Genomic DNA, 24,279 nt, shown 5'->3' on the forward strand with positions numbered 1-24,279 from the left:
TGTGGCTTTCAGCTTTGTTAATATAATGCGTCCTCGCTGACAATCATAAATTTATTATATTTACAACACAAAATCAAGTGTTCATCGTTGTATAATTAACAACTTTGTGATTTCGTTTAGCGCAGTTGTAAAACTGATAATCAACAGGGGGTATATATACACAAGTATACAGATAAAAAGGACTTCCCGGGGCTAGCATGTTTGGCAAACTGTAGCCATATAATTAAATAAAAGAAATATTTTCTAAAAGACAGTCGAATACAGAAAATGAAAGCAATATGTAAGCTTAAATTGAATTCCTTCAATATTCTCTCTCAGATGACTGATATATTCATTGTATGTAGCTATAATTTCGGTGACCATAAATAGCAACATTCGTTTATCGTTCATATTGTAATCGACAACGTCGGGAGTTTCGTGCTGAATAGGCGTCTCACTACAATCTATATAGTAAATGTATATTTCATCTTTTCAGTATGAAATTAAGCAAATTGATATTATAGTAGTTGTGACCACCCATATGCAGAAAGTAACATGATGCGATTCTCCAAAGATTCTTATTTGAAAGGAATAGGTGACCTCTCCTCGAAGTTGAATGTTTTTTGCAGTTTGTATTAAATTTCAATTCAGAGATGTAACAGAATAGCGGAGAAGCCATATCAAAGATTGAGCGTAATACAGCTATTCATTGCAATGTGATCGAACAAGAGTGTTATCTTCCACATTTACATGTTGCAGTGAGCTTTGATTCCTACACATTACTAGAACACTGACAACCGTCATAATGTTCTCACTGAAATGACACGGGCAGTTGCACTCCACATTTACCTCTTCTTATGTTTTCCTTTCAAACGTCTTGCCACTACTGAAGTTGAGATGTTTTCGAAAATAGGTAGAAACTAATACATCGCATTGCCTAACGAAGAGCCAAAGCCTGGTTATATTTAAAGCCTAAACACGCCTTAATCAGTCTGTTTTCTGTGACACTTTGATAATATGTTGATGCAATTATACATTGTCTACAAGAGATATACATAAATCGCAATACAACTTAAATTAAAATGATCGATTTTCGGTCACTCAAAGTCATGCAATGTAATTTTCAAGAATTGTTTTGTAATGAAACAGTAATTTTAATAAGGATAGCAGGAAGGAAACAAAGTAAAAATGTTATAGTAGCCTATTTTAAAGCGATCTATACAGCGCGTTACCACCCCACCCGACTTAGAGATGATTCTCGGAATGAAAACTTTAAACAAACACCATCTGGCAAGGCCCCATAACGCAATTTTCCGAATAGCATTCGAACACATAAATCTTCGGGATAAGAACGAGAGGCATGTGGTTGGTCTGGTAATTCCCCTGTCTGTCGAAATCATAAAGTCTTGTATGGGCAATTGATGCAGCCTGGCTGGTAGCTTCATGTTCGCCAAATTTGTCGGGACAATTAAAGACCTTTGTCGGGTAAAAATTGTCACCTCACTTGTCAGACCTACTGTGGCGTCACTGCATACATATTTAGGACATTTGTAAGTTACTACTATTATAGACATTATTCCAATGTACAGGCTTCAGAAAAATTTGATGTTAACAAAAAGAGAATATATGATATACAATCTTAGAGATAAAGAGAATTTTTTTTAAATTTAAGTAGTTATAATCTTTGCAAATACATTTTTTAAATGTTATGCCCGTTTTAACAGCTTAGATGATTATATTGTTGATTATCAATATTTTTCTTAAAATTTGCAATATCTGATGTTATGTAAATAACAGAAAATGTGTCTGCGCGAAGTGACTGTTTATGTGAAACTATAGAATACTTCGTGTATTCATGTTATATAAGTTTGTATGAAGTATTTTATTTATTTATTTATTTGTTATTATTATTATTATTTCATCATTGTAGCTTGCTAATATTACTATTGTACTTAAACAATTGATTACAAAACATCACTTCACTATTCAAGGAGACTTAGAGCTTCTCCCTGTTGGGAGTGCAACAATAATTAATATTTGTAACATTATTCTGCTTTGCCAGGAACTTTTGAAATCCGCAACAGTTGGTTATTCCATCTCGAATAGGAAAATGTTTTACTGCTTCTCAACTTGCCATACCAGTGGCTGAAGAGTTCAATCTGCACAGTTTTGATTCACCTGCATGCTGAGGTTGATTAATAAACATTTTACCTTTACATCTAATATTCGTTAACATAAATGATTACAATTATGTCACTCCTCCTTTTCCACAACACTGGTTGCCTCGACAACAACAGTATCATCAGTCTCCTTGGTTACATTTGCTACTTCTCCATAAGCAGATGTTGGTCTTAATGGCGCTGCTTGCACCAAAGCGGTCGTATTGAAATCAACAAATTCATAATCAGAACCTTCATTATTTGTTTTGCCCTCTTTGTGGTCGTCAACGGCGATCGTGGTTTGGTAGAGAGGTTCCTGGTCTTTCACCAGGTCTGGAATTGAAGGAACCCCCTGGGTCTGTTTCTCGGAACTGTAAAGGTTCTGAGTCCCTCCCGGTTCGATATCTGCCTCTGACAAGTTTCCTTCATCTCCTTTTCTAACCTTCTCCACTTCGAAATATTCTGGTGTGACGTCACTGAACTGTTGATATTCTCCGGAATCGACAACCTCTTTCTCTATCTGGTTGTTTGGGGTTTCTTCAAAAATTATCAATAGAGTCGACTGATCTGGGTCATCTCGTCTCGCCTGATTATCGTGGACATGCAAGACCCTTTCGTAAGAGTTTTCCGTTTGCCCGTGGCTGTTGGTTGTTTCTTCATTTTCTTGATCACTTCTAAGGGGAAATCCCTGGTATGTACATGCATCTTCTGCAATCTCAAAATACTCGCTATCATCTTTCCAGCTCTTCATCTCACTCACCTCCACCTTGCTGGCAGTGGCCGATGTAAACTTCATCAGTGCGGAAGACTTTCCCTTTGAAGAAGATGGTAGCCCAATGGACATGGATGAGGTTTCAAAGCTTGTCCTGGTCCGACATACACGCAGCCAACCAGCCCATATGGCTCTTACATCATTCTGCCGGACACCGAAGAAGACAAAGATACAGAATCCTTGTAGTGAGTTAAAGATGCAAAATAAAATATTGGAAAGTGTTTTGAGTCCCAAAATGGAGACATATCCAAAGATCCAAGTCATTCCAAGTAAGACAGCAATTACGATTGCATTCTGAAACCGACGGAGCATCTCTCTGCCTTTATTATCGATTTTAGCGACTTTCTTCCTCCCACACGTCAATTTCGTGATTACCAGGATGAATATTATGAAATTGTAAAGAATCAAGAACGCCACTAATCCAAATACAAATATTAGAAAGACAAGTGATTGTGAACGTGGAAAACAACTGCAAAAGAAAAGAAAGTTAAGTCATTTTCAAATTATTGGTATTACAAATTTTAAACAGTTTGCGATAAAGCCAGGTATTAAGACATTGACTCTGCGGACACATATGAAATTAAACAATACAATATTGCTCATCATCAAAATCAATACTAAACTGTTCCTTAAAATAAATCGGTTGTATTCGAAGGTAACTAATTTACTGATGGCAAAGTTTCACCAAAAGTGAGATATCTCCCATACCGACATGTTCATGAATCATTTGCATACGCTAATGAAATATTGCCTTTACATTCAATATAACACTGCATGTTTAAGAGAACATATTGCACAATGTTGACTCAAAGCCCCCTTTCAATATTTTGTCCTAACTTAAGATATGTTGGATAATAATAATGTAATGTATGGTGGATAAAATATGTCAGATGGTGACATCATTCACTCTGCTGTTTTCAGATGATTGCCCGATACATCCTCTAATGTGACAAAAGGCTATATGACAGATATAGTTATGACTTAAACATGCAAACTATTCCAGCCTTCTTGTTAAACAATCAAATTTATCCAATGGAATGTCTCATGATATGTATATTTCGTTTTTGAACATACTAAACTTCAAAGTTTACAAAAATGCAATCTCTCTATGCGTACTTAAACTATCTAGAATTACAATAATGCAATAGACATAAAGGTGTCCTTTTTAAATTTGTAATAATTATATGGTTTAACACATAATATGCTGGCGTTCTTTTCAAATCTGTCATTATTACATGGTTTAACTCATAATGTGCTACTCGCTATGTAGATTAAATCAACTTACATCATATAACGTGTTCTTATGTTTGCAATAAAATAACTTATTGAAATGCAATTTCATGGCGACAATTTAAATTACAACTCTGAAACTGTAATTTCTGGTAGCAGGAAAATCCCGAAAATAACTCTACTCGTTGACCTGTTTAGGACAACTAATACAACTGAGTATTGGTTCGAGAATCAAAATTCACTTTTGACCGTTCTCTTAATATTAACTAGTTACTTATACCTGCACGCATAAACGCCAAATAGCTGTCTCAACCCAACATATATGTGTGCCAACAGCAACATTATTGAACGACTAAAAGTTGATATGAATTATTTTATGACATATTTAATCTTTTTCAACCTGCGTCAACGACCAAGACTTTCTTAAAAGAATAAATGTTGACAGAATTTTAATCTTTGTATTACATAGTCCAAGGAAAAAAATGAGTGCTTTTAATTTTTCTAAAGTTATTTTGGTTTTCAAGATATTCTCCTTTAAAATATGCTAGATCTCTGGAATGCTCATCTAAGGCTAATATAATGATGACGTCAGCTCTTCACTGCATTGATGATGGGCAAACATGTGTCTCATTAAAATTCGTTTACCAGAAGACCAAATTTAATTTAATTTGACATATATTTTAAATTTCTTACTATACCGTTCATTAGCTATGCCCTGATGTAGGATTTCTGCTACTAACAGTATCTTATGGAAAACTTACTAGTCGCAACTTGCATACGAGTCTGGTGAACACGACACACATGCAATAACAATCACAGCTGGAACACCTGCATATAGAAAATATGTATAAAATATTTACTGCTAACATGTTCTCTTAATCATGATTTCTTAGCAAGTAAAATTTCTTTAAAAAAGATACGAACATTTCAATCACCTTTGCTCATGAGGTAGTGCTTTGTCGGATTTTAATTTCCACCCTACAGATCATTGCTCTTATCACTGTGTTGTTGATAATTCATATAAAAAAGTAATAATGATATTATTTTTATTCAATATTTTAGTGTCGAAGAATCCTTATACAGTAAAATATACCTTTAATGGTAATGGTAATGCTTTAACCTCAACTGAATTCACCACGAAGTTTGATATTAAAAATAATTTCCTGTTTACTATTTATTATGGAATTTTAGCAGCAATCCCGAGAGAGTGGGCTTAATGAAAGCCCTTCTGATAATGTTCTTCATTTGATAAGTTTAAAAACTAACTCATGTCCTACTAAAATTATTTATAATGTCAGTATTAAACGGAAACTTATGCACCCCTCACTAGAGCTGTTTCCGACTTTTGCCGCACATTGGTTACTTCAATTGAAACTGGAATAATGTGTTCATGTTACCTTTTGTAGCTGTTAGAGATACCAAAGTTCAATATTTTCTACTTTGTTAATAATGTATAAATTGCCAATTCAGACAATTGATTGATCTCACGTTGTATAACAGAAATCAATAAATGAGATGGAGGGGAAACAATTATTATTTGTTATTATTTCTGACTCATTTGGAAAGCCGTGGACAGTCCACACTCTAGGGCTCCAGGGCATGTATATTACAACCTTATTAGAAAGTGGCAGTTTGTATTTCCTCTTTGTCCACCAACGGAATACGCACAAAATCCCAACCAGAACAACAGTGGAAATTGCTCACTCAAAAAGTGCTCCGACTTTCATAGTATTTTCCAAATAGATTTTTAGTTTGAAACTTACATCGTCGTTTTTGACATAAATTTGACCTAACAGCTGGCCTATTACGTGTTCTTTTGTTCAAAAAGTGGCCTATTTCCCCCTCGATTTTGGTAGACATCAATTTTTTTCATCTGGCAGCCCTGACAAGCTCCTCTTACTTATCATCATAGCTTTGTTAAAAGCATCATCATAGAACCAACCGAAGAAGGTTATAGAGGGGTCAGCCTTAACTTCTACCTCGCAGACCAACCCCTCTCTCTATCTCGCTCCTCTAATTGGATAGCAAAGCTCCATAGAAAAATAGCAAAGCTTCCTCGGTCAAAACCATATCTAGAGGTCTCAAAATTTGACGAACGAAACTACACAATACAATAACTATTGACAAATATCTAGAAAACGGCAATGCAAAACCTATCAAATATTAAGTATGGAGTTGTTTTGAGGGTTAGAACGACAGACTAGTACATCATGATATACTGATGTGAACAGATACATATATATGAGAAAACTCACCCCATCCAATAGCACACGCTTTCAGTAAGAAGTTGCGTATTGTGGAGTTGAAAACTTTGACAAAAAGGAGATACATATTTGCGGCCTCAATGCTCATCCAAGTCACAGATGCAAGGAGGAAGAAGTGAGTGAGGGCGCCAAAGGAGACACAGATACCTTTACGACGCGTTTGATTGATACCGATGACGAAACAAAAGTACAGGCCTAGAAGACTGATGCTCAGGTTGAGAATTATCTGCTTAGGTCTATTGCTTCGTAGCTTCCTGTGGTAATATCAGAAAATGTTACTTTTTAATCCTAATGATTCAACGGATGGATTTTAAAAATAATTTAATTTTGTACGTTATGGTTTAAGTTCTTCTATATATCTCCGTTTCTACAATTTGTGTACTCTTTGCAATAACATAACCATTACAAAACGTACTACATGTATAAACGTATCGTCACCTGCAATTAGCTGGCATAAATCCACCTGCATTTAGCTAGCATACCTACACCTGCAATTAGCTAGCATCACCTGGAATAAGCTAGCATACCTCCACCTGAAAGCAGCTAGCATACCTATTCATGCATTTTGCTAGCAAACCTATTCATCCACTTGACTATTATACCTTATCCTGCATTTAGCGAGCTGACCTTCAACTGTATCTGGCTAGCGTACATACTTCTGCATTTAGCTCGAATACCTACTCCTGGATTTAGCTAGCATGACTGCTTCTGGATTTAGATAGCAAAATAGCTGTATTTATAGCCAGCATACACACCACTGCATTTAGCTAGCACAGCTACTCCTGCACTTAGCTCGCATATCTACTCCAGTTATCTGCAGTTAGGTAGCAAACGGCTTTACCATCTTTAGCTAGCGTACCAGTAGATACATTTAGCTAGCATACACACTCCTGCAATTAGCTAGTTTGCTTCCATCTGCAATTAACTAGCATACTTCCACCTGCAAGTAATTAGTACACTTTCACCTGCAATCAGCTAGCAGACCTCCACCGGCAATTAGCTAGGAAACCTACTCCTGCATTTAGCTAGCGTACCTACTCCTGGATTTAGCTAGCATGTCTACTTCTAGATTAAGCTAGCATACCTTCCCTTGTATTTATAGCTAGCATACATACCTCTGCATTTAGCTAGCAAACCTACTCCTGCATAAAGCTAGCACATTTCCTAATGGCGTCAGTGCCTCAATTCTTGCTTTATTGTACATGTTAAGTCATTGCCTTGTTAAGTTACTAATTAATTGCTATTTACAACACTCAAACTGTCTTAATGTGTTGTATCCTACACTCCCCCTACCCAAACAAACCACCCCACCATAATGGTATCAAAATACTAGCCCATGAAATAATACACCACTGACCCTCTTAATCAACAAAACTGATCTTAGTCATAAATAATATTTAAAACAGGCTTACTTGCTAGAGAGATAAGTTATTATAATAACGATGAGGCCTATAACCGATATAATACATCCGATGATGCTAAATATGTCCAACGCTTTGCTCTCGATGCTGCCATGAACATCCTGAAATGAAACAGACAAACATACATTTTGTTTTAGGACCAGCGTCATCATTTACATTCCTCTACAGATAAACCATCATTTTTTTCTGGAGTTCCAAGTTTTCACTGATGCGGACAGTACAGAATTGGTTCTGCAGCAGTTATTTTATTTGTAAAGTTAGAACAAACTGATTATTAAAAAATACTTTCTACACAAAAAGATATGACGGTATAACAGTGTCACAGTGTGGTACCTAATTCAACATACGCATTTGAGCATGGTTTTCTGTTGATGCGTACTAATATGCGTATGCTGTATCATTCTATGCCATAAAATTGTAGTATGTGATTAAAAAAAAATTAATATCATGTTTACTACTCAGAACCAATATTTGAAATGTTTGCTCAGGTTATTCCACACGTAGCAGAGTTGACCGAAATTATCAGTAATTCATGTCATGTTTTACGTTGATGGTTTGTAGAGACCATTCATGACCAAATACCATGATCTGTCGTGACGTCAGTGATGACGACACGCAAATATATCAATCGAATGTTAGATTAAAATGTTCAATCTAAACAAGTTTAATTATTTCATCCACTAGCTTTGATTGTGACGAACTGTTGGAAAACTTAACAGAATTATCAAACTTTACTTTCTGTTTTGATAATAAACTCACCATCTCATTATCATACAATATTACCTCATTATTGGACAACATTACCTAAATACTGGACAATATTTTCTCATTATTGGACAATAACAGGCTAAAAACAGGTGTTTGGATTTGGTCAGCAATTTTATCAAGTTTTAAAGAAAGCAATAGTGCCATCCGTTTATCACCTTTACGTCACTCACTTGTCATGTTAAAGAAACACAGCTCTTTGTAAAGAACATCTATGAAAAATCTTGGTCCGCTTGGGAGATATCTTAGTTTAAAGTCATGTCGAGAGCTGTCAGTTTTGTGAATCTATATTGTTATATCGCTACTAGGATCTAATAAATTTAATTTTTCCTTCTTTTGTTTTCTTTTTCGTTATTTGAAAGTAAAATGTTAACAGTGCTGACATGGAAACCAATGCCATCATTAGGGTTATGTTAAAAGATTCAATATTTTACATTCTGCATTTACAAAAGCCATATCAGGAAATAAACATTGCTGTTAAATAAAGGATCATGAAACTGAAGCATGGATGGCTCGATGATATCATATTTAGACTTGATCAAGTCTTCAGATTTGTTTGTGAAGGAACATGAAATATGTGTTGTCTGTCCATTGGAATGAGACTTATCTGTTTGGGGAGGTTGTTCATGGTAGTTATCTCCATAAAATTGACTGACTGGTGATGATGACTGGGTTTGTGTCTCCTTCAATCAATTTAAAATGGAACTTGGACTATTCGATAAAATGTAGATGGGGAAATTTGCTATTGAGTTAATTCTTATACTCACAACAAGAACAGCAAAGTTGGTGAGATGGCTGTATTTACATCTGTAAGATCCATAATCCAGACCTCCTACCGTTTTACTTCCATCATCTGCCCATCCTTTGTCGGCTGTGTTCCAGTAAGCGCACCTTGTTTCTTTGCACCAAAATGACTGATAATTGCAATATAATTTAAAGCACAGTAGAACATTTACATGGAAATCAACATCTTTAGAGTGACTGCCTCTTGTTATGCGTGTTTTTGTAACCTAGATAGCTAGATAATACTAAAACGTGATAAGTTGTATAGAAATACTGGAACACTGGTAGTATACTCGTGGTAAATATAACACACTAGTGATGACTACATTGCATTATGGTAACCAATGCGCGCTTGTGATAAATATCGAGCTTTAACCAAAACTTACCGATGTCATCAAAGGACATTGTTGAAAAGCACGATGCATTGCATGATGATAACCAAGACGAATTAAGTCATTACCAAACATTTAGTATAGCACCCAGGGCGCTCAATTGATGACTATAAAGGCGCATTTTCACGACTTACACACAGTAAATTGAAACCACTACATATGCGCGTCAGAACACATTCCCTTTGAAAATATCATTTCTTATAGCGCGTTCGTATACACAAATGATGAAGCTACCTTTTACGCGCGGGGTAATGCGTTCAACTGCAATGTCATAAGAATATGATGACGGCAATTTATTATTATGTTTTTTTTTCTTAGAACAGAAAACAGTTGGATAAAACAAGAACTCGGGCACGATTAAAATGTTCATTTGAATTTAATGGCAGGTAACTGGTGTTTCTTGCAGGGTGTATGAAGTAGGAAAATAGGTGGAAAATCATACCGGAATATCCCAATTTTGTGCAGCTACGATGTACCTTGTGCATAATAAAAATATTCCTACTACGGCAAAATAAAAGTATGTAGTGCCTTCAGCGCTGTAACGTCATCTAAGGTGATAACCAAGTTGCATGAGTTATAGGCAGCACACACTAATAAAAGTCAAGACCCATTGTCAAGACGCATAGGTTGTCTAAGACAATCAATGCACGTTATTGATAACTGTGAGCCTGGACAAGCATCACGATTTCTGCAAATTGAATTGGAGGAATGTTTAGTTGTAGGATTATAGTTTCAATAGCCGATAATTTTTTTCGGAATTTTACTGTAGGTTGATAGTAAGTGCTATAATATACCTTTCTTGGATGACTTGTTGTCTCAATGTTGGAATTATCTGGAAGGTCCTTGATTTGAATGTCTGTTGTTGGAGATGCTGAGATGATTAGACTGTTGACTTTCTCTGTTCTCCTAGTAGGGTCTTGAAAAAGGGCAGCAGTTCGATGAACCGTAAACACAAGAGCAACGGTCACCTGAGACACTGTACGGAATAAAAGAACAATTCTAACATCAAGCATATATACTTCAGCGAGAAATTTGATGTACACTTATAACAAGAAGCATGTGCTGCTGGAACATTCACGGTGTTAATCCTGATCTGCTGCTAGCTGAATAAAGTTGTCTCAATTTGGTTTTGAGGACCATATCTAAATATTAACAAAGTCAAGAAGTAGAAACATAACCTAATAGTTCACATTTGTGTTTCAAGGCTGACACAAGCAAACCCAATCTGGTGAATGTCTACTGAATAACACTCCCATACTAGTCCCTTCTGACCTGTGTGATTCCTGGTGTGTACATAATGAAGCAAGACAACCTATGCTGTACCACTGGAGAAGTATAGGTCATACTAAGGTTGGATGAAAGATAAACTAAACTCTACCATTATTGGAATCCTCCGAAATCCTCCTTCCCACTTCGTGTGGTACTTTTATTGATGTCTTGACTTCATCAGTAGTTTCTTGTGTAGCTTTTTGTAGACTAGGCGTCAATACTACTTTAGTTTGTGTGTCAAACTCTTCATCGACGTTTCTATCTTTACCATCTCCGAAAGGAAGCTTGTATTCCACAGTTGCAGAAATAGAAATATCTATTTGTGCAACAGTTGCAGCAATGTTCGGTGTCTTATGAGAGAAATTCTTGCCACTATTTCCTACGTTATCCAGCTGATGACTGAATGCCTGTAATATTTCTGAAGAAGCTTCCTGACTTATATTGAAATTGGAATCTTCGTTGCTTGATGTTGCTTGCACTACATTATCAATAGTATTTACAACGGCCACCGATACCTATATGGGGAGTAATAAACATGAACATGTTTAGAATGAGCTATCAGAATACATATCACATTGTTAATTTCTCCCTGTTAGTGAATTGCGTTATAACAGTAGCTCCTTCACAAATAGAAATACTGCAAATCAATTTCCTTCCATTCAATTGAATGTGTTTTTAAGCGTAAGATCATGTTCCATGATTTGTTGTCATTTGCAATAAACATATGCTTGATTGTTTTACTAAATATTGCATTTGGTCCCTATCCTCTAAAGCTTGACGCTTTAGAAGCCTTTTATTATTTTGAATTATATGTGACATCAAGCAGTAACATCTGGGATATGCCAATGAGAGCAAGAAACCCTAATGTGTCTGGTGGAATAATCCAAGCTGCAATATGATGGATTTCTATATTACATTTAATTTAATAGGTCAGTATCTGGTTTAGTAAGTCCGAATATCCGTAATCGATGAATTGGTCTGAGTTACTCGAATAGTCAGTTTGAAATGCTGAGCTTCACAAATTTGCTTTGATTTATTAATTATATCATATATATCATGCTACATGCTATACACATGTAATTACGGTGTTGTATAAGCATTGTCAGGTATTACCCTTTATTTTTGGCAATCGTGCCAGAGCCGTAAGTGGAGACAAGTGAGGGTCGGTATATATAGATGCTACGTTGACATATTGATCATATAAACTTACGTTAAAGTCACAGCGCTCTAATGCTCTAAGTTGGCGACATCCGAAACATTCGAGACAGCCGTATGGAAAAGTATCACTCTTTTACATATTAATGATAGATAAGCCCCAAAATAATAATAATAAGAAAAAGAAATCACAAAAGCATATATACATCTGATGTACAGGTTGAGAGAATGATATTTGAAACTGTCCATACGTCCCCAAATTTATCAAAAGTTGTTTTGTCACAAATTCACTGTAACTGCGTCAAATTATTTCTTCCGCCTCTATCACTTCTATGGAAGTATTATTTAAATACCTAGCTATACGTTCGGCAAATATGAATCTGTGTAGTGTCTGTATTAGATATATGGTCAACCTAGAATAGACGTATTGACGCAGAGTGAATCCGTGACGTCATCGTTCAATTATATGTTTTTCTAGTAAGGGGGGGGGGAGAGGGGCATGAGGGGTTTGAGAGGTTGAAATAATTCCTGTTTCAACATGTAATCCATATGAGCAGATGCCTTGGTGTAGTGCTGTTGTAAACGTTTCTGGTTATATTTGCAAGAAATATGAAAAGGTCTGCACTATTCTACAATAGCAGTACATGCTTACCTCTGCTGATGTGTCGTTGGCATTTGATACTTTTCCTAGACCTTGTGCAACGATATCAAAGTTTTCCGTTTCGATGAAGGAAGACGTAGTCAAATTAACCAAGACCTCAGCTACGTAAAAAGCATTATCAGTCGTTACATTTAACGTCCGGAGTGTCTGTAAGACAAAAATGACGTACTGACATGAACTTGTAAAGACAAATGAATGGATCCTCAATTTGCCATGATCCTTATTTTAGGTCTGATCAGTTAACACCCCACACCACCACTCCAAGCTTCCAGCCTCCCCACCATCGGGCCCTGTATTCTCTCCTTCATATGGAACAAATTTAGCGGTAGCTTCGTATACCTCATTCAGGGTCTGGTATCTAGCCCTGTCATTAGCTGCACCGTCGTCTTGTACCTGAACAATTACAGGGTCGTCCCACACCGCCTCTGTGAACGTATCACCGTTACATCTGCAAGTGGCTTGTGATCGGTCTGTGAAAATTTAATGACATGTTCTAATTATTCCTTTATTTGCAAACAATCATTATTTTCAAAGAAAAATTGAACAACAATTACACATCATATTTCAATCTTGTCCGTTGACTTTCTACTTTCATTGATAATGCAATAATAAAAATAGTGGGGTCGCCAATAGGGGGGGGGGGGGTCCTGGGAAGCAAGTGCCCTCCAAAACAAAAATCGTTCCTCAGGTCCCAGATGCGATTTATAGTGTTAAAAACTTACTCAAACAAAAAAATTTTTTAGGACGAAATGTATTATGTATGATTTATGTTCTTCAGTAAAACTTCTTTCCACCGACCATCACAATAAACAGTTTTTGTATCACTTACACTTTCACCCTAGGCAAGGAATAATAAAGCAAGAAGCAAATTATAATCCCTCAAATGTTAATGAATAGAAATTAAATTCTACACAAAAACATGTACATATGTGTGAACTACGTGCTACTTTTGTTCACAATGATGTGATGATTAACAGTAACACAAGATATTCCGCGAGAATCATTGCACAAAATATCAGAAGAACATACCAATTATGCAGAAGAATAATCAACTAATGTCTAACTTACCTGATGTCAAAGACATTTGTGATGAATTCGCATTTATACCAAGGAACGTGTTAGGAAATTCTATTCTGCCGTAATCAGTATCAACGGACCCTTCTTTACAGTAAGCTGCGTAAAGAGATGTTAGATATAACGTTAAATGTCTAATTGCCCGCAACTTTTTTTTGGTAGGTGTGTTAAGATTTATACGTTACTTTATCTAAGTCGTGACACTAATAAAAAGTTTGTGGCTCTAATCTGCATGTAAATACTAGCAAACTTGATAGAAGGGAAAGGTCGGGCACGATTAACTATTAATTGATACAATGTATGCTATCCCCATTTGGCCCTGCTATCGTTATGATCATTTGATACACTGTATGCTATCCCCATTGGGCCCTGCTCTAGTTACCATCACTTCATACACTATGCTATTCCCATTGGGCCCTGGTCTAGTTAAAATAATTTGATACACTGTATGCTATACCCATTAGGCCCTGCTCTCACTACGATCATTTGATACATTGTATGCTTTCTCCATTTGGGCCCTGTCCTATTTACGATTATTTGATAGATTATACTATCCCATTGCGCCTTGATTCTAGTTAAGATTATTTGAAACACTGTATGCTATACCCATTGGGCGCTGCCCTCGTTACGACTATTTGATACATTGTATGGTATCCCGATTGGGCCCTGATCTAGTTAAGATCATTCGATAGTTTTATGCTATCCCCCATTGGGCCCTGCCCTCGTTACGACTACTTGATACACTGTATGCTATCCTCATTGGGTCCTGCTCTCGTTACGTTCACTTCATACACAATGCTATCCCCATTGGGCCCTGGTCTAGTTAAATCATTTGATACACTGTATGCTATCCTTATTGGGCCCTGCTCTTACTATGATCATTTGATACATTGTTTGCTATCCCCATAAGGACCTGCTCTCGTTACGATCATTTTAAAAACATTGTATGCTATCTGCATTAGCCTTGCCCTAGTTACGATTATTTGATACATTGTATGGTATCCCGATTGGGCCCTGCTCTAGCTACGATCATTCGATACTAGTATGCTATTCCCCAATGGGTCCTGCCCTAGTTGCGATCATTTAATACACTGTATGCTATCCCCTTTGGGCCCTGTTCTTGTTACGTTCACTTCAAACACTGTATGCTATCCCCATGCATTAGGCCCTGCTCTCGTCACGATCATTTGATACACTGTATGCTATCCCCAAAGGCCCTGCTCTAGTTACGATCATTTGATAAACTTTATGCTATCTCAATTGGACCATGTTCTCGTTACGTTCACTACATAGACTATGCTATCCCCATTGGGCCCTGCTCTCGTTAAGATCATTTTAAAAACATTGTTTGCTATCTGCATTGGCCTTGCCCTAGTTACGATTATTTGACACTGTTTATGTCATCCCGATTGGGCCCTGCTCTAGTTACGATCATTCGATACTAGTATGCTATTCCCCCAAGGGCCCTGCCCTAGTTGCGATGATTTAATACACTGTATGCTATCCCATTTGGGCCCTACATACATAATCGTCACGATCATTTGATACACTGTCTGTTATCCCCAAAGGCCCTGCTCTAGTTACGAATATTGATACACTTTATGCTATCCCAAGTGGGCCCTGTTCTCGTTACGTTCACTACATATACTATGCTATCCCCATTGGGCCCTGCTCTCGTTAATATCATTTATTGCACTGTATACTATTTTTATCAGGGTAAAAGTTCTGATGTTTTAAATATACAGTGTGGTGTACCTCAAGGTTCTATCCTCCTAGCTTTTCATTGTATATATGAATGATATTGGTAAAATCTCCTCTAAAGCTTCTATTGTGTTGTTTGCCGATGATACAAATATTTTCTTTCTGATAACAACTATGAACGTCTGCAACAAACCGTTTGTAATGATTTATGCACTTGCACAGATTGGTTTTCAGCAAGTAAGCTTTCCCTTAATATTGATAAAACAAAGTATATCGTCTTCAATGCTAATAGGGTTATGGCTAACTTTAATATTTATGTAAATGGTAAACCACTGCACAAGGTTGATTTCTTAAAATTCTTAGGTGTTTTTATAGACTCCAAGCTCACTTGGCGTGAGCACATTAGCCATATTCCCTCTCTTGTCGCAAAAGGCGTAGGCATCTTGTAAAAACTTAAACACACCCTTCCTAGGAACGTTCTAAGGTTTCTAAGGTCAAACACTAGTACTACCATACTTGACTTATTGTTGTATCATTTGGTTTGGCACAAGTAATCTTTTGTTAAATAAGCTAACTATTTTACAGAAAAGAGCGATCAGACATATTACTTTCTCTCACTTAAGGGATCACACAAACGTGTTATTTAAGTCTCTGAATTTACTGAAGCTTACTGATCTGGTCAGTCTCAATGTCCTCCTTTTTTTTATCGTTCACTACACGAAATGCTACCAGATACTCTGAATGCCTTCTTTACACAAAACTCAAACATCCACGCTCACAATACTAGGCAAGCTGATTACCTGCACCCAAGACAATGTCACAACAATTTCTCTAAAAATAGCTTACATCATAAGGCCATCGCACTTTGGAATCCCCTACCAATCACTTTAAAGGCGATGCCTTCTTTAGTTTCTTTTAGAAAAAGCTTACAAAAGCACTTCATCAACATGTACTAGAACTGCGACTGAAACTGGGGGGGGGGGGTGAGGGAAGGGAGAGGAAAGGGTGGTTCTGTTTTGTATTGTAGTTTTTTTGGTTCTCTTTTCTATCTGTAAAGTTATGTATTTTTTCAGGGAGTGTCACTACCCGACAAGCCCTATAGGGTTTTTTAGTACACTTCCTTGCACAAGTTTTGTTTATTATATCCTTCTATGTCATATGCCATACTTATGTTGTTATACAACAAAAATTAAAAAAATGAAATGAAAACAATTCAACTATCCCCATTGGGCCCTGCTCTCGCTACGATTATTTGATACACTGTATGCTGTCCCTATTGGACCCTGCTCTAGTTACGATCAGTTGATACAGTATGCTATCCGCATTAGGCTTTGCTCTCGTTATGATCATTTGATACACTGTGTGCTATCCCCATTGGGCTCAGCTGCTCTCGTTATGATAATTTGATGCAATGTATGCTACAGTTTGCTACACACACAAAACACAGGTAAGAGTGGTATCCTTCGCTCTATATACATAACAATTGGATAAAATCATTGTCATCACTCGCCTCATCCCTTACTTCTTTCTTCCCGACACACGTATTGCATGACAACTCATGCATTCAAAGTTCCAAACTTAGTAGGCCAACTTACGCGGGCAAGAAGAATGTCAACCAAATTTTAAGTTTAAGTAGATAGTCGAGCTGAAGCTATCAATCATTTGGTAGACTCACAGTTTATTGTAATATTCCAGTCCTCCCATTTGTCTAGAATCTGAGTCAAGTTGTGTACAACGTTATAGTCAACTTCGTCTGTACTTCGTTTCTTGTAGATGAAGCTCTTTGATGAGTCAGCTGCTTGCGTCACGTGATAACCTTCGTTTACCAACTACAAAATGAAATGTGGAGGGTTAAAATTGTTAACCTAGTTGCTGAAGTGATCCAATGTAGTCCAATTATGACCTCTCTCAACATATTCTAGATCCCAATATCTGATTATAAAACCACGCCAGATACCATATTTTCACCATGCCATATACCACTATAAAACTATGCTTGAGACCATTATAAAGCCATGCCAGTTCCAGTAGAAACCATGCCAGATACCATTATAAAACCATGCAAGATCAGGAGCGTCGGAGCCGGTAGGGCAGGTCCGGCGAACGCCGGACCAATATTCACGGCGCAAAAAGAAAGACAGTAGGACTAAGAAAAAAAATGGCAAAAAATAAAGAACCAAAATGAAACATACTTAAAAAATGTGTTTCAGGAGATTAATCGGGTACAAACACAAACAAGGGAGAACACACAAGCTCGGGAAGTGCCATTTCTTTCCATCTGGGAGGCATTTTTTCAAAATTTTCGCCATTACGCTACGCGCCAACCATGGTGGCGCGTAGCGTAGTTTGACCTACCAAACGTCCCCCCGATAATTATGATAGATGGTCACACTCTGATCTGCCGTACCAATCAAAAATAGTTCCGACGCCCCTGAAGATACCAGTATATGCTGGATACCTTTATACACCCAGTACTGATTTCAACCCTATATTCCTCCACTCTCCCATTGTATCTTAAACCAGATACTCTCACCAAGTACTTACATCATGTTTTTTGAAGATACTCCCTCGTTATGTAATCAAACACTAAGCTCTCGCGTTATGTAAATCAAACACTAAGCTCTCGATCCATTTCCATTTAGGAGAAATTGCAGTAATTTTCGTGGTTATCAAGTTACGTTGTTTCGTTTTGTTTCCACAGTTCAAAAGAATAATAGAATATACGTACCGTGCTATTGATGGTGGGATCAATCGGTTGGTTGAATACCGATAGAGTGAATTTCAAGTAATCTTTGAAGAAAATCACAAAACATTTGTTTATATTTCTATCTTCCTTTTTAACCATTGTACCAATTTTTCAAAATGTTCATGTGAATGTGTGTCACTTGCAGTGGTGAGGTTAACTGGTACAAACACAAGCAGCTGTCAGTTTATACAGTTTGACATAAAGACTATAACGACATCATATGTGATGTGTTAACTTGGAATATTGGCTTGGAATTTTAATGTAGTCTAAATGAGCTGATTAAGTTTCACTAGTAATATTTGAATAACAGGCATGCCCTTACAAATGTGTGGTTATTGTGCCTCGAACAAACCTCATCGCTACGCCATTCTATATTAAAAGTGCTTGTTGAACTTACCACCACAATCAAACCTCAGCTAAATAAAGCGTTGTAGGGCAAGACGTATGCCCTTACTCTACCATATGACTATCATTGAATAATAAGATTGAAACTATTTGAAGATATATGTTCTTTGTTAAAAAAGCATACGTAACAATCTGCTTGTACATATTTTTTTTTTTATATCATCAGACAGAAAATCGAACGAGTAGTTCCCTTACCACTAATGACCAAGACCTGAGGCTCACTCTTTACGGTCGTGGTGCCGATTGCTGTACACACATAGCTCCCTTGATTAACAAAGCTCACGTTGAAAATAAGTTCTTTTCCACCACTTACAGGTTTGTTAGTCCCCACTCTCGTCCACGATATCGAGTCAGCGTTCTTTGCATCGCACGATAAATCGAACGACTTGCCCAACTTCAGAGAGTAAAATTTCTTCTCCATGAGTTCCTCTTGAATTTTGGGAGGATCTTTTAACGAGGAATATAATATAATCAGTTAAATTTTCTCTGTTTTTGCTAGATTTAAAACAAACACATCTTTTCTCTCAACACCACCCAACAGCAAGTGTAAACAGCTCATAAGAATGTAGTAATTGGGAGGTTGTTTCGACATTAGAAACTTCATGATTTAGTAAGCATCACCAAACATAATGAAGAATACAATCTTATGTTTCACAGCAGGATAAATGTTTTCTGGTTCATGTTCAAAACAAGTTTACACAGATTTTCTTTCAAATAAGAAACAGATCACAACTTTACTCTTCACCGATAAAGTCATACATTAATATAGCTTTTGGTCAGTATGAAATGTAATATACATATGAATTTAAACGTTTTGATTATACTGCTGCCACATTATGGAATAACTTACCCCAGGACATATGCAATATTAATATAGACTTAACGCAATTCAAGAAATTACTTAAAACACTGTTTTTCAGAGCTGCCAACACAGATTAATGTTCTTATTTTTTACTTGCTGTACATACTTATTTTAGGTGTTATTATTGTATCAAATTGGTGATCCTAAACACAGAAATCTAGTTTATCAATGTGGTGATCCTTAACACAAAAACCTAGTCTATCTTTTTGGTGATATCTTAAACACAGACATCTAGTCTATCAAGTTGGTGATCCTAAACACAGAAACCTAGCTTATCATTGTGGTGATCCTTCACACAAAAACTTAGTATATCAATGTGGTGATCCTAAACACAGAAACCTAGTCTATCAATTTGGTGATCCTAAACACAGAAACCTGGTCTATCAATTTGGTAATCCTAAACACAGAAATCAAATAGGACCTGTGCAAAGCATATAAATTGCTTGCCAGATTCGTAATTTCTTTTGAATTGAACTTGGGCATGCACAAAGTAATTCACAAGTAATTGAAATTTTAATTTGCTTACTTAATATAAAATGTAATGAATAGTTAGTCTTTGTTACCTGTACAAGGATGGCAGCCAATGAATGTGAACCTTGTCTCTTTGCATGTACAGCAAAGAACATCAAGTCTTGAATGCACGACTGCTCAATTGTCTGAATTAAACAGAAAAGACAAAACAAAAAATGAGAAACATTTGTAAACAGAAGACTGGATCCATCTAGGCTAAAGGATTAACAGTGTTGTTGTTGGTGAGACTAACAGCAAACTTGTCTTCTGTTGCCATATGTGTATTATATAAGTTCACCTAATTGTCTATATCTGTTTATTACCGTTGGTCATGGAAACATACATATTAAACAGTCCATGTAAGCTAGCCCCCCTGCTGTAAGCACCCCTGCTGCTGCATAGACCTGGTAAATGCATAGTAAAATATCTTGCTTTTATTCCAGTGCAAAATACTCAACTGAATATTTCTGTAATCATTCAAGGAGTAAAACAGTATTCAATGGAGAAGGTGGAGTCTATCAGAGTCAGACCAATCCAAAGACCAAAATCAGCTATCATTCTGACTGCCATCAAATACCTCAGTCAACATCTACATTGCCAGTATTTATAGTGTAAAACCATTGATCAATTATCACTCACCATGAGTATATCTCCAGTAGCAGTTTTCCAAGCCTTGAAGTATATCTCTCCATAATACTGTACCTCAGCTCTACGGAACCAAAGTAGAATGATACTTATTAAATCACATTATATAACCAGTAGAAGTTGGAAATTAAGTAATTCAACTGGAAGTAGGATTGTGGTAATCCCAGTCTGTTACCTATGTTGAGTTCTAAGGGTCAATATAAATGGAGAATAGCAGAATTATTATGATTTTTCTTTTCTTCTTAGCTGATGGTCTCTTCCTGGGAGGGTGGGTGGGTTTGCCAGGTCTGCAACAGCCTCCCAGTAGGTAATTTAGCTCTCTCACTGAATATTTTGCTTGTCTGCCTACCAAATATTACAACAACAACAAATAACGAAAAGTCTGTTTTCTTTTATGTTTTAAGTTTCTTTGCTAACCTGCAGGAGCCATGATGAGACATGTCACACTCTGATCACACTCAATATATTATATATGAAATAATGGAACGGCAATGACTGCAGTTTATTATCATTCCGCTAACTCAAATCGCAGCTTTACATACAACTCTCAGCAGGATTTACATAAAAACCCCAGAAAACTCACAACACCAGAATAGGGCACGAAACATCATCTGGTTCAACCCGCCATTCAGTAAGCACATACAGACAACTGTAAGAGGAAGTTTTCTACGACTCATCCAGAGGCACTTCCCAGCAGAGCATAAGCTGCACAAGATCCTCAACAAAAACAATGTCAGTTACAGTACTTATCTATATTACTTTTCTTAATGAAAAAGGCAAATGAATATATATAATTGAAATCGCAATGAGTTGGAAAATCCAGAACAGTAAAAAATTTCCAGCCTCCACCAGGATTCTAATCAAGGCCTCCTGCTTTATATGAAGACACCCTAACCACTAGGCTATGGACGCTGATTATATGTCCAGAGGTTCGAAAACCGGTGAGGGAGGTGGTAATTCTACTGTAGGCATTTGTCACCTGTATCAAACAATACTAGTTCTGTTTGGTGACATATTTTGCCTTACTCTAGAGATCAAACATGATGCTAACCAACTCGAAATCATTTGTGATTCCTAAAGCTGGATCTCGAAAGAGATACTTTTGAGATTGAGAGATATATATATATATACATATATATACAGTATATATATATATATATATATATATATATATATATTTATATATATTATATGAATAACCTGCTAATCCCATATACCTAAGCTGGATTTATATACATACAAAAGGTATCCATTTAATTGTACATACTTTGAGCTGAACGGCAGATGGCCTTTAATAGCCGTGTGTAGTTTACTGATGAGCTTGGTGTTCAATCCAAACAAGCCACTCAGAAATGAACGACCCTGAAATAAAAGGAAAGTCTCATAACAAAACTATGGAAGTGATTTTTCAAATAGGATAGTGAATACTATATTCAGAGTTTAAAACTTTCAGTTTAATGACATCTGTTGTTGTTGTTAAAGTATGGAAAATACTTATTACAGAATTAATGGACGTTGCATTTTTGAGATAGTAACATAAGATCATTGCATAAAATTTGGTAAATGAAAAGAAAAGCCATATCGGAAGCTCCACAGGATTGAATATTTATATGGGCAGGGTCAAGCGGTAACGGAGGGACATTTGACTGTTTTCCTTACACATTTTGTCTCTCTTTGCATTAGTTTGAGGGAGTATGTTGCAATTTCATTTGTGGTTATCTAGACAGGTAGTTACTTGCTTCATGCCCATAAACTTAATTCTTGTGGCTGTTACTGTAGGGAAAATATGGCATGATAAACATCATGGTAACGGAGGGACACCAAATGAACACGTGTTTTCACACTTTTTTTGGAAGATGTCAAATCCACTGTTCTTAAGCTGCACTGACCATGTAACTTATATCAGGTGTTGGCTGGTAGATTGCTTCACATACACCATGGAAAAATTAGATGAACAGGCATCAATTGTCAAATCTACAGCTGATTTCGTACAGTAACGGAGGGACAATTCCGATGGTAACGGAGGGACACAAAATGTTCAGTGTTGTTTAGTGTAGCCTTTTGCCTGTTTTTGCTGCTTAGATTCAATATTTTTATTGCTGTTGGACTAAAAGTTATATTACTTAGGGAAACAAGGATAAGAACATTAAACCAACAGCTATGTTCACCAAAACATTAGCAATTTTAGTTGTTAAGAAATATGTAAGAAAAAATAGTAAGAAATTGATTAAAAGAACAAGTTTAAACAGACCACTCTTCATCATCATAGCACTCTCTAACTGCATTATTAGCAACTGTTGGGGGGGGGGGGGGGCTGGTGGCTAGTGCACTTCAAAACAAGTCAGTAAATCACAAATTTACAATAGACAGTTCACAGGTACTGTACTGTACCATGTGCAGAAAGGAAATTTCATTACAGTAGTATGACAGTCACATTTTGTCTTCCAAATACTACTAGTACTTTGCAGAAACCACTTGGTGCAATAATTGATACTGGGCTTAAAAGTGAAATGCTGAGGTAACTTCTAACTTTAATGATAAAACCATACTGTAATAATGCAGTGGTATTATAAAAATTTAACAACTATCAACAATAATAATACAAAAACATTTTGAGACATAACATGATACAGTTACAGTAGCTACTGTACTGCAGAGGTTCAGTATGCCTGAATGTAATATTTTTGGATTAGAAACTATAGATGAATTAACTTCCTGCGATTTTTTATAAACTCAAAACAAAACAACAATATCATAAAAATAAAAGACAATATTCCAATCACAACTATGCTTTGAAGATGTCTGCAACTTTTCTATTATTTTTAATCCTGATCAACAAATTTTGAGTTTGCTCTTGCTGAAGGAAAGTGGCTTTGGAAGCTCTTGCAAATGGAAGAAAATGTCCTTGATTCTCACAGCTGAAATATTGCTCACAGTTTTGAACTGGTTGACAATCAGCAGTGTATGAATGAAAACTTCCATTCTGTACCTTCCAGCCAGTGTTTGTGGTGTGGTTTTTTTCTAACTCAAAGGTAGCTTTTCTTGACTTCCATAACTTCACATTCTGAGGAATTTATTAATGTTAGTCAAGCTGTTGTTCTCCTCACATAAACAGGAAGTCAAGAATTCCATTTTAAGAACACAACTACTTAGCAAGTAAACTCCCACTGGCAGGAATCTGTGCACAATCTTGCATTAAACAATTGTCCCTCCGTTACCAGTAACGGAGGGACACTACTTCACTTGTTCTTTATTTTAGCATAAAAGTAGCTAACTCCTTGGTTTAACTTTTCTTTAGTGGTTAACCCTATGAACGTGTTTTATACAAATTATGAAATTTTTCCAGCATTGAATGACTGAGAAATTAAAAAAAATGTATTTTTTTGGTAACGGAGGGACAGGTAACGGAGGGACAAATCAGGTAATTAGCAATTACTGCTAATTAACAATTTATAGACATTGAAGGGGAATTATTCCTGTGATATG

General features: G+C 36.4%; 1 protein-coding gene across 1 annotated transcript; it reads right to left on the reverse strand.

Moving 5' to 3' along the window:
- On the reverse strand, positions 1-20,803 carry LOC139966830 (adhesion G-protein coupled receptor G4-like). Its single transcript, XM_071970220.1, has 15 exons — positions 20,788-20,803; positions 20,202-20,294; positions 18,972-19,223; positions 18,354-18,415; positions 17,301-17,454; positions 13,919-14,023; positions 13,190-13,320; positions 12,842-12,997; positions 11,144-11,549; positions 10,560-10,741; positions 9,358-9,504; positions 7,817-7,926; positions 6,396-6,658; positions 4,902-4,968; positions 1-3,379 (listed from the first exon to the last, which is right to left on the reverse strand). The coding sequence occupies exons 3-15, from the start codon at positions 19,195-19,197 to the stop codon at positions 2,233-2,235; spliced, it is 3,156 nt and encodes a 1,051-aa protein (XP_071826321.1). The 5' UTR covers positions 19,198-19,223; positions 20,202-20,294; positions 20,788-20,803; the 3' UTR covers positions 1-2,232.
- Between the last annotated feature and the right edge of the window lie 3,476 nt (positions 20,804-24,279).

The sequence above is a fragment of the Apostichopus japonicus genome, chromosome 4 (assembly GCF_037975245.1).
Source record: "Apostichopus japonicus isolate 1M-3 chromosome 4, ASM3797524v1, whole genome shotgun sequence".
In the NCBI taxonomy this organism is placed as follows: Eukaryota; Metazoa; Echinodermata; class Holothuroidea; order Aspidochirotida; family Stichopodidae; genus Apostichopus; species Apostichopus japonicus.

Coding starts and splice junctions, on each gene's coding strand:
- LOC139966830 (XM_071970220.1), bottom strand. CDS start 19,197: ATGGAGAAGAAATTTTACTCTCTGAAGTTGGGCAAGTCGTTCGATTTA. Junction 14,024..17,300: donor CTGGAATATTACAATAAACT/GTGAGTCTACCA, acceptor CTCTTTACGCAG/CTTACTGTAAAGAAGGGTCC. Junction 7,927..9,357: donor CCAACTTTGCTGTTCTTGTT/GTGAGTATAAGA, acceptor GTTTCATTTCAG/GATGTTCATGGCAGCATCGA.